Raw genomic sequence first — 12,436 nt, 5'->3', positions numbered from 1 at the left:
ATCTTTTCGGCCGGTGACTAAACAGTGAAATCCTGGGCGCTAATCTCCCTCTGCCAACCTGGGGAGAGCACCGAACTGAGCTCATGCTTCCTTCAATGCATGAGGAGTGAGCAGGCTGCTTCTTATCACTTAACAGGGTTATTCCAACCAGTTCCTTTCCCCTCCACGCACGCGCGCGCGCGCGCAAGCACAAACACACACACAGTATACCGTTTCGAGCACCCACTCTATTTCAACTGCTAACCACAAATGCCACACAGTGGGGCACACACATAAGCAACAATGGCAGCCCTGGCAGGCTGGCATGGCAGAGTAATAGCATGTGACACAACCCAGATGGCACCCTCTGGGGCTACAGTCATCAGCATCAGAACAAGACGAGGAAAAATGAAGCTCCTCACCACAAAACTACTGTTATTGTCTCCACCAGGCCAAAGGCATGTGGGGAGAGTATGTTTTGCACTCCGTCCGTCCGCGTGTCCGTCCGTCCGTGTGTCCGTTTGTGTGTCCGTGTGTCCGTGAACAGCTAATCTCGGCCACCGTTAACCCGGTCGATGCCATATTTTGCACACACACTCCCTGGATGCCAACCATGAACCTCTGCCCCAAACTTTCCAGAACGGCCTGTTATAGCGCCACCAGGAGGCCGCTTTGTGCAAAACAAGTTTTTCGATGCCATATTTTGCACACACACTCCCTGGATGCCAACCATGAACCTCTGCCCCAAACTTTCCAGAACGGCCTGTTATAGCGCCACCAGGAGGCCGCTTTGTGCAAAACAAGTTTTTGCACAGTACACCTACAGATTTTGTCCAAACATCACGCAAATTGGTACACAGTCTCTCTAGAGCCATTCAACGAAACGGGTCTTTCAGATTTATCAGACTCCATCCTGATTGGTTAAGATTGGCTTCCAAAGTTCACAGGAGTGCTCAGTTTCAAACAAAATGCTGCAAATCATGAACACATCGCGTGATTTCCGTGAAATTGTGCACCCACATTCCCACTAGGCCGAGGACGAAATGCCACATGAACAATTTCAACTCAGCCTCAAGGTGGCGCTATAACTGGCCGAAAAGTGTTTTTACCTCTAACTGCACGGATCTGTGGATAACCTGGTGGAGACCTGTGCCCGGAAGGGCACTTTCTCTAGTTATGTCTCTTCCACACTAATCTCTCAAGAACAGATTCCGAGCTGCGCTACTGAATCTGTCGGAATGGGCATTCAGAACGTATACATTGTTGTTAGTGGGAATGAAGGTGCCGCACCGAGTGAGTGGGAGAGAGAGGCCTTGGCAAAGTGTCCACTACAACCTACCATGTATTTCTGATTTTTAGATGACATCATAGGACTCTGGCCACACACCTTACAACAGTTTGATACATTTTTACAGATTTTGAACACACACCATGCTTCCATAACCATCAAACACATAATTCATCCAACAGAGATTAACTTCCTGGACACCACCGTATTTTTTCATACAATAGATCCTACACATAAACAACTACTGACAAAAAAATATTTTAAGGACACAGACACACACGCACTACTCCATAAACACAGCTACCACCCAAAGCACACTTTTGCAGGAATCATCAAATCACAAATCATTCGGTTTTTCAGGATTTTATCCAATAGGGAACACTTTAATCAGGCCACACACACACTCTTTACAGTCCTCCGAAGGAGAGGTTACAGCAAAAGGTTTTTGCGTACCATCAGGAGCAATGCCCTGGCCTCTCTCTCCCCCACCCAGCCACTCTCCACAAACACTCTGCCTCCTACCCCTAACCCTCTCACCCCCATTTCTAACCCCAACCTCAATCCTAGCCTTCTTCCCCAGCCACCTCAGCCTCTCTCTAGCACAGGGACAGGGACGGACCTGGACGGGGCCCACACATTACCCTCTCCTCTAGGTCTTCCCTCCTCCAACTCTTCTTCTCCCACCATCCAGGCCATCGGCTCCTCTACCATTACAACACTACTCCCATTCATAACCACATTTTCACATACACTCCAACCACTACACCATACATTTAAACAGAATTTCACCACCACACAACAATCCTACCCCCCATTACAAACACATCAAGTAATTTCAGCACTTAGAAGGAATAAGAACCTGGGTGACCTCCTTGTGCATTCCAAATTTTCCACTTTACCTCCCAAGCCCCCACAGCCACATACACTCCATTTCAAACCCCGCAAATTCATCAACAACCCCCATAGTCACACTTCCTCCCCCATCACGGACACCCTGTCTCTGACCACACCCAATATAGTCTACATCATCACCTGCACACAATGTCACAAACACTACATAGGAGAAACCGGACACACACTAGAAACACGCCTCAAACAACACTTATATCACATCCAACGAGCAGACATACACACAACTCTGTACACACACTTTCAATCCCATCCTATCGCTAACCTCATCATTTCAGGTCTGGAATGTGGAGTCCGTTGGACCAGTGGACAGCGGAAACTCATGGAACACAGATGGATAAAAACATTACAAACTGTAACACCCACTGGTCTTAATGAAAGAAGTTGATTTTTATCCCCTTCCTGTTCATTTTTCTGTAAAATAAATAAATGGTATCCAGGCCTTGCTGTGAACTTTTACTCCCGTTTGGTTTTAGGTTGTTTTATTGTCCTTTTTTATTTCCATTTTACCATTGGGTTTTAGAGTATGGTTTAGGTATGCGGTCTAGCTTAAACTTGGACTCAGGGGGGTGGACGCCTCTGCCTTGCATAGTCCCCAGTGAATAGGCAGTTGGCCCTTCACTGGTAACCCTATTTTGGACTCATTTTAAATATATGAAGGTATTGCGGGCAGGGATTTTTACAAAAAAGACCCCCCTTTTAAAATACATACACACATACATACCTACATACATACATTTCAGAAGTTTTAGCAGTTTTTAAGGACCCACTTTTAGGCCAGTGCACCAGAGAAAACTCTTGCCTTTTTTTAAACCCTACCCATTTTAACCAAATACATACATACATACATACATACATACATACATACATACATACATACATAGGTATACATTAGGTATGCGTTCTAGTCTAACTTGGACTCAGGGGGGTGTTCGCCTCTGCCTTGCATAGTCCCCAGTGAATAGGCAGGTTGCCCTTCACTGGTAACCCTATTTTGGAATTATTTTTAAATATATGAAGATATTGTGGGCTGGGATTTTTACAAAAAAGACCCCCTTTTAAATACATACACACACACATACATACCTACATACATACATTTTAGAAGTTTAAGCAGTTTTTAAGGACCCACTTTTAGGCCAGTGCAACAGAGCATGCAGAGCACAGCCTTTTTTTAAACCCTACCCATTTTAACCACATACATACATACATACATACATACATACATGGGAGGGACATGGGGAGGGACGGACATAGCTGGGCATTGGAATGGCTGCACCCTATGGTTGCACCACTCAAAAAAGATGTAGAAAGATATTGAGTAAATGTACTTAGTTACTTACACCACTGCTCTTCGTGCACACACAATTTGCAGGCTTGCAATGACACATCCACAGGGGCCCTAATCCTGTCACATATCGACTACCCTTCAACTACTCGCTCTTTATAACTAAAACAGATGTGCAAAATGTCACAACATAGAATAAATTTAGTTTCCGTATATGATAGTGCAGCTGTGTGAAAGTCAATAACTGTGTGAGCGCACTGCTGTCAACGTCTAATTAATGTAGCTTGATTTATTGTTTAACCGACTCCACCAGTTAGTTAGTTCCAACCATTAGTTGGCCAAAGAAAATGCTCTTTTCACCGGTCTGTAAATATTAATAGAGGATTGTGCCAGTGCTAGGGAACACATTTACCCCTACAGCCTATCCTTATACAGTGCTTTTTCACCCATATAATAAGGATGATGATAATATAGCTCAACGTTCTGCATTATTGTACAATCTCCAGGTTGGCGAAATTTTGAAACTTGAGAACACAGAACCGTATTATGACATATAAGCACCCTTGTAGAGAAAAAGCACATGCTGCCCTCATAATTCTTCTTCCCCATCATCTCACCTCTAGGTGAAGATTCTCTATTTATATAGTCAGCACATGGCAGTGCACGGTGTCAGCATGCTCCCACAGAGAATGACGGTCACTCAGAGCAGTGGTTCTCAACCTGTGAGTTGGGACCCCAAGGGGTGGTCCCCACATGATTTTAGGGGGGTCCCCAGATGACAGCGAAGTTACAGTTTTTTTTTTTTTAAAGAAAGAATCACACCAGTGTGAACCAAGTGGTGCAACTCCCGTGCGTCCAGCAGGTGGCAGCCATGTCACATACTTCTCTCGTTCCATGCTCAAACAGACACACACACAAACACGTACACAAACACGTACAGGGCATTGTAAGCTGGATGTAGAAGTGGTTTGCACCACTTAAAAAAACACACAAAAACCATTACTGCATCAAAAGTATTCAACCAATTATAATATAAAACTGGTCAAACATTGGCCAAATAGCAGATCTACAAGCCTCTCGTTTGCTATTTTCATAATATTTATCTGTGGAACCGAGTCACACTAAATGTACTCCTACAATTCCAAGTGCTTGTCAGGTTGCAGGGGTCCCTGGTTCAAATATGATTCTTTTGGGGGGTTGCGACCTAAAAAGGTTGAGAATCACTGAGCTAGAGAATGCGCTCATGAGTGAGAAGTGAGTATCTCCACCCCCACCAAGTAATTATAGACATTAATGACTCATAACAGGAAGATAAACCAGTGTGGCCAATTATACCTATCCCCACATGAGTCATCGAGTGAGTGAGTGAGAACATTTCAAATACAGTGCATTTGAAGTAGGATTAAAGCAAAATACCAGTGTCAATACAAGTAATTGTTTTATTGTCTCCACCAGGCCGAAGGCATGGGGAGAGTAGGTTTTGCCGTGTGTGTGTCCGTCAGTCCGTCTGTGGACAGCTAATCTCTGGCACCGTTGGCTTGATCGCAGCCATACACTGCCTCTGCCCCAAGGGCCATTAGCCTGATTGGCTAATAATATTGGTTTCCAAAGTTTGCAGGAGTGTTTTTTATTTTTTTTTATCCCACGATTTTGTAACCCGGTTTTCTTTTTCACCCAGTGCCAATTATCTAATGTAATCCTGGGCCAAAATTCCTCTGCCAAACTGGGGGGGGCAGCGGACTGACCTCATGCCTCCTTCTATGCATGAGGAGTCCAAGCTGCTTCTTTTTCAAACAGTTTCAAACAAAATGTCGCACATCATGAACACATTGTGTGATTTCCGTGGAATTGTGCACGCACATTCCCACTAGGCAGAGGAGAAAATGCCACTGGATCATTTTCAACTCAGCCTCATGGTGGCGCTATAACTGGCCGATTAGTGTTTTTACTGCACGGATCTGTGTAAAACTTTGTATGCACACTCTCTAGAGGCCAAGGACAAACCTTTGCCTGGAATTTTTCACATCTGCTCTTCATAGCGCCACCAGGAGGCCGACATATGTAAAACAACATTTTCTAATATTACTCCTTCAGATTTTATCCAAATTTCACGCACATCCGTACACATGCTCTCCATAGACATGTGTTCAAGACGGGTTTGTTTGATTTATCATAATCCATCCTGATTGGCTACGATTGGCTTCTAAAGTTTTCCGGAGTAGCCCGCTTTGTACCCATTTTGTACAAATCGCCACAACTCAACGCAGCATCCGATTGTGGTGAAACTGTGCATGCATATCAAATCAAATCAAATCAGCCTTTATTTATATAGCACATATTAACACAACTAGGGTTGACCAAAGTGCTTCACAACAAAAGAAATTAAAGCAAAATACAAATACATCAAGCATAGTCCCACTAGGCTGAGGAAGAAATGCCACTTGACAGTTTTCAAATCAGCATCATGGTGGCGCTACAACAGGCCAAGTCGCATCACACACGAACACACACACACACACACACACACACACACACACACACACACACACACACACACACACACACACACACACACACACACACACACACACACACACACACACACAAACACACACATGCACACACAAAACATGTTTTATATTACTCCTAAACATTTTGCCAAACATCACACACTCATATACTCCTGGTGGAGACCTGTGCCTAGAAGGGCACTTTTTCTAGTTATATGTTATTTGATATTTCCTGTTAATGGCTTTATCTTTAGATTCACACGCATTTGTTTACATTTTCTCCAAAGTCATTAATTGTTGGAATTTCTATCCAGAATCAATCTTTTATGCAGGGACTATTTTCATCTAGATTATTTAACGCTAACCCTAAATAATCCATAATTGTCTCCACCAGGCCGAAGGCATGGGAAGAGAGTATGTTTTGCACTCCGTCCGTGTGTCTGTGTCTGTGTGTGTGTGTGTGTGTGTATGCTAAACATGTCAGAGCACTGGTATGGTGCTTAACAAATGAAAGGCTGTGGCCGCAGGTTCATAAACATACTGTAGGATGAGATGGAGATAGAGCTGCCAGAAAGAAAGGAAAGGGACGAGAAGAGAAAAGAAGAAAAGAAGAGGAACGTGCATGGATAGAAGTGAACAAAGCCTGATTAAGTCGTACAGACTGAATAAAACAAGGCATTTGAGATAATGTGGCAACTTAAGGAGGAGATGGAGCAGAAAGAGGCAGGATGCAAGTTTGTGTGACTAACCACACACAAGTTCACAACCTTGTTGAAAAGACAAAAGAGGCCTGGGCCGTGGATCAGCTGTCCAGGCACCTTGGCCGGTAGCCCGAGCCTGGCAGTGTGCCGCGGATTCGACTCCCGATCCCGAGGGCCTTTACTGCATGTCACTCCCCCATCTCTCTCCCCCATATCCTGTCAGCCTACTGTCTGTCCCTCTATAAATAAAATCACACCTGTGTGAACATAGTGGTGCAATTCCCCTCTCTCTCTCTCTCTCTCTCTCTCTCTCCCTCTCCCTCTCTCTCTCTCTCTCTCTCTCTCAGCACTACCCCTCTCTCTGTTTCTGGCACCCCCTACTGGTATTAATAAATGCACACGCAGCATTACCCCGTGTTCCAATTTCACGCATGCGCACACCACTCGTGCTCTTGACTGATACATGATACACACGGACATTCCTGGTTGTAGGAGTGGTTGCACCACTCAAAAATAAATAAAAGGCAAAAGCCGCAAAAAATAAAAGACAAAATTAACTATTGTTTACTTCAGGAAGATCAGAGCAATTCCATCAATGGTCATCTGTTGAAATGAGTTTGTTTCAGAATCAGAATTCTTGGTCCACACATCTCAGACACCGTCATGGTCTCTCAACAGTAACACCAGCTGCATTCTCAAGAAAGCACAGCAGAAGTTGTACTTTCTGAAGCGTCTCAAGAGAGTTACCTATAGTGTGAGCACACCAAAGCTCTTTGGAACCTGTGTCGCTGTGCCATTGAGTGTTCTGAACATCTGACAGGCTGTGTCACGGTGTGGTTTGGCAACCTGATTACTCAGAACTGCAGACTGCAGCGAAAACCATTGGCAAAGAACTGCTGCAACTTCAGAACAATTACCCCATTTGCTGCAAAATGTCAGACCAAAACATAATTAGGACACTAGCTACCCTGCTCATGTTTTATCGTTTCTTTTTGTATCACTCCTTCCATCTAAAGACTTTATGAGAGCATCAAATCACACACCAGCTGAATAGCTGATTCACCTGTGCTGTGCTGTGGTGTGCACTGCATTGTTATTGTATAACCTATCATGTTATCCTGTACTGTATAGTGTTTATATATGTATTGTATACACATGAGTACACTGTGTCTATGTACACCGCCAGTGTGGGCAATGGGAACGCGACCACGAGTCCACAACTACATAATAGATCCTAAAAAATATAATTTTTAAAAACTGTATAAATTGGGGAAAAGAGATAAATCTACTTTCTCTTTCCCTGAAAATGACAATGGTCAATAGCTATGTGCAAGTTCAGACTGATTGGTATCCCAAAAGGAAGGGGGCAGGGCAAAGTACAAAGGTATTTAGTTTTTTTTTCTTTTGTTTTGTTGCTCCCTGTCCCCTTTCCCCAAAAGGACCACAATGGAAACAAGACTGCCGGCCTTCTTTTTATTATTATATATAATCTTTATCCCACGATTTTGCAACCCATTTTTTTCACCCAGTGTCACTTCCTCTGCCAACTACACTTCCTCTGGCAACCTGCAGCGGACTGAACTCATGCTTCTTTCTATACAATACATGAGGAGTCCAAGTCCAGTTCTTGTGTCTGTATCCTTTTGAATACATTTTCAATAATGTGTTAAATCAATCAATCAATCAATTGATCAACCTACTGAGGGGATGACTGACGATTGGATTGACAGTTTTGTTCATTTTATAGTGGGATAGTAGGATGACAATAAACTTGAACGCTAGTACAATGAATCACATGTAATTACTATTGTAATTGATCCAAAACGGTGTGGTACACACTGCATTATCTCACGAGTCAAAATATGCTACTCCAGTGAGTGTAGAAGGAACACAAGCCTGGGTGACATGTGCAGTCACAAGTGGAATAAAAATCAAAAAAAAAAACAACGAATGACGAGACGATGCGTGGAGGAGAATGTACATGAAAATGAGAGGATGTTGAAAGATTACTGACGAAAGAATACAGATCAACTGAAGTAAAAACAAAAATGTATGAACTTGCCACACACTTGCTTTTACTCTCCAAAATAGGTTTGATTTACATTGATGGCTCTTTCATTCAAACGTTTTTTTTTTTCTTTACCGAGGTTTAAATGGGGGGCATCAAAGTAAGAGTATGGACTCAAACTTGTTACACTTTTAAAACGTATTGCCCAGTCCAACACTGTGTGACAGGTTTTATGGCGGATGGACTGATCAATTTAATCCCCACCACAAAGCAAAACCGGAATTATGTCTGTGGCCTACCTCTCAATGATGCAGCAGCACAACCAAAACAAAACCAAAACAACTCACATAGAGAGTACGCGTAATTTGCGTATCCCTTTCAGCAAAGGCCATGACTCTGCACATTCCAGCACATTACTCTGTGCATGACTTACCGAAGAGCCGGCGGTGGAAGATAAACTTCCCAGCAAACAGGCCAGTGATGATGGCCGCGGTCCAGCAAATCACTTTCAGGGCGTTCCATGCTCCGCCTGGGTACTTGTTGAACAGGAAGGAGAAGCAGTTTCCCACCACGATCATGTGGGCCTGCGTCTGACTGTGGGAGATGGGGTCCTCGGCGAAGATGAGGAAGTTGAAGAAGGTGACGAGGTAGGCCACGATCAGTCGTGACCACGGGTGTTGGAAATAGTAACGGAAACGAGCATCTATTTCCATCCTGAAGAGCCCCCCACCCCCCCAGGCTCCCAGCCACGAAGCACCTGGGAGAAAGAGAGGGATGGAGAGAGAGAGAGAGAGAGAGAGAGAGAGAGAGGAAGAGGAAGAAGCAAAGCAAACAGAGAGATTTTTTTCCCCCGTCAATCTGAATTATGTTCACAAGGCCCCACGTCTGTAGGGCAGATTAAAAAGAGTGCGTCACGCCAGCTGAGATTACTGGTAGTAATATTTGTGGTGTGGTCCGGAATGGGATTGTGTTCTGTGACAGCATAAAATATATATACAGTGCGCCCACACAGAATTTCTGAACAAGGAGACAGGGGTGCCCAATGTCCATGTGCCAATATTATCACCCAGACATCAGAGAAAGGTTATGCCATGTTATTAATAACAGGTGCAACAACAAAACAAAAGTCTTACCTGTCTGTCAGAGTTGTCAAACGTTAACACATGCCTTTCATTTGAACAGTTTTAAGTTTTAAGGAAAGTGTTTTTCAAAGGAAAATAAATTCCTTGTGAACTAAAGAAAGAGCTCCTTTTATAGATAGATAGATCTTTATTGTCATTGCTTGCATGAAACAACAAAATTCAGTTTAGAGCTTCACCACTGGCGTCAAATAAATAAGAAAAATAACCATACTGTACAATAACCCAAGTGCTGGTGCAATGTAATAGTGCAAAGTTCAAAGTAGTCCAAAGTTCAGTGCAAGACCAAGTCCATTTTCAGTACCCTTTTAATACTATAGACTTCAAGACTTAATGTCTAAGTATGTAAGTAACGCATGGCAAATGTAAATGTAGGCCTATATTATAATCACTAGCTTTTAAATGTTGTGTGCTTCGCCTCTAACAAGTAGCAGAAGGTTGATATTTTAGTATACAGGTTGCCATACAGGCACTAATTTGAGTATACCAACAGTCAGCTGTCTGCTGTCAACCGAGGAAGGTTTGTTTACAGTATCAGGTTAAAAGTATCTTGAATGCCACTTTCAGTCAACCTCAGGAATATTCTGACTTTCCCAGACCTCCCCATTCCGGTACCACACTCTGACACCATTTCCTAAAATACCCACAGTAGGGGATTTTAAATGATGTAATGGCCCCAGAAATAGTACATAAATTAAGATGTGTCTATTTCCGGGGCATACTGGAACTGCCATGTGGGTATTACATTTCAACAGTCATGCTAATATGGTACTGTGGCACCTTCCTTCTGTCTAACTGGACTATCAGTGATCTTGTGGTATAGCGTAAGTGTATGCATGCATGCATCATGTAACATACTGTATGTGTGCATGGTGCATGCTCTTGATTGTCGCCTACTATATGTGGATGCACACTCTCATCATCATTATTACCAGTATCAAATTATGTTTTCACTGAAAATGGATGTATTAGGTTTCATGATCACAACTCAGATCACCTTTAAAAAAATACACTTGCTCATACAGTGTCCAATAAGAAAGAGCGATGACAGAGCACTACAGGAAATACACTTGACTAGCTCTGTCATTTTTATCCACCTCTCTGGTCGTTTCTAAGCAGTCATGTAAGGGCACGAGTCGATATTGCAACATCGATGTTGATAAATGTTACCGCATGCATTATATCCCCAGTTTGTCCTCATGGCTGGAATTATCTCATAATTACTCAATTGAGAGACGTACAGTCCTAGCTTGCAAATTAGCTTTTCCCCCTGTATTAATTTTGACGTGGGCACTGGCACTGCCCAATAAATAATAATAAACACACACGCACCTGCGTCGCGTCTTCCCTTTTCAGTCGATCACTTGGAGGAGAAACCCGCTCCACGGGTCCACTACTCCTGTACGCGCTCTGATCATCATGGTGATGGAAACACCACCAGCGGCTGGCTCCACTGTGTCGCCGGGATTATAATCCATGCATTGCGACCTGTTGTTGTTGCTGTGACACACACACACACACACACACACCCACAATCCTATGCCATTGTGTCCCTCCACTCCACCTCGACCATTCTATGATCCACGCGCCGGGCGGTGGGTGGGTGGGACCGGGTCAGGGCAGCCGGCGAGGCGCTGCTGCTGGGTCATGCAGCACGGCCGGAGCGGAGCGCTAGTTGAGAGGGACAGTTTGACCGGGATGTGCCGGTGTTATAGTGCCGCTGCATGCTGGCTGCCGCCTGGGCTGCTACTGTTGATGGAGATGGTGATGATGATGGTGGTGGTGCGCTGCTGCTGCTGCTGATGGTGAACTGATTCTGAATGCTATATGATCCCAGCCTCCCTCTCTCTCTCTCAGGCACCACAACCACAGCATCCGTGGCCGTGCAATGCAAGAATGAACACATTGAGCAGAGCTTCTATATCCTCCCGCTAGCGGCAGGATGGGGTTTGCTGCCTAGCTCTGCTATGATGAATATAATTATTTATTTGAGACTGATTGAGGATTGGAAGCGGGGATGTTTAAAGCAGGGACGGAAGCGTTTGGAGACGTAATCCCAGTGGCATGGCATCCAGATGTTGCTGGATTTCTACATAGGCTACAAGGACCTGGATTAATGTCTCATTATATAACACTTATAGTATAGGCTACATATGACGGCTGGGCTGGCCCATATGTAGCAATAATTGCTCTTAATATAGGCCTACAACTATCTAGCAATGATCAACTCCAGAATGTCAAGTAATAGCGTTTATTAATTATCTTCCTTCGCCAATATATTGAATACTCGTATAAGTCAAATGCTATAGCTGTAACTGTCACATTTATATATTTGATAGTGTTGATTGATTACAGTCAGTACATGTGAAACCGTGCACATGCAAGTGGGCCGTGGCCAGTGGGAAACTGGGACAAAAATAACGAAGTGTTAAAATCGGCCCACACATACGAGATTAGCCTATTAATAAATGAATAAGCATGATTTATGCTTATGAATATGATGCATGAACATATCTAAATGTAATTGTATCAAAAGTTCACAGTTTCTTTACTTTCTTACCTACCAAAGTAGGAATACATTTGGCTTTTCTTCATTTTTTTAAACACGTTTTAC

At 43.7% G+C, this 12,436-nt stretch overlaps 1 protein-coding gene across 1 annotated transcript in view; it reads right to left on the bottom strand.

Annotated features, from left to right (window-relative positions):
- tmem117 (transmembrane protein 117) overlaps positions 1-11,693 on the bottom strand; it is a 95,180-nt gene extending 83,487 nt beyond the window's left edge. Inside the window, exons 1-2 of the mRNA XM_083763855.1 lie at positions 11,155-11,693; positions 9,117-9,440 (exon numbers count right to left, since the gene is read on the bottom strand). Of these exons, the coding sequence (XP_083619981.1) occupies positions 9,117-9,396 (280 nt within the window). The 5' untranslated portion in view covers positions 9,397-9,440; positions 11,155-11,693. The remainder of the gene's footprint in view (positions 1-9,116; positions 9,441-11,154) is intronic.
- Positions 11,694-12,436: the final 743 nt, after the last annotated feature.

Source organism: Protomyctophum parallelum (genome assembly GCF_964188405.1).
Source record: "Protomyctophum parallelum genome assembly, chromosome: 4".
Taxonomy (NCBI): domain Eukaryota; kingdom Metazoa; phylum Chordata; class Actinopteri; order Myctophiformes; family Myctophidae; genus Protomyctophum; species Protomyctophum parallelum.
This window is presented reverse-complemented; position numbering and strand designations above follow the sequence as displayed.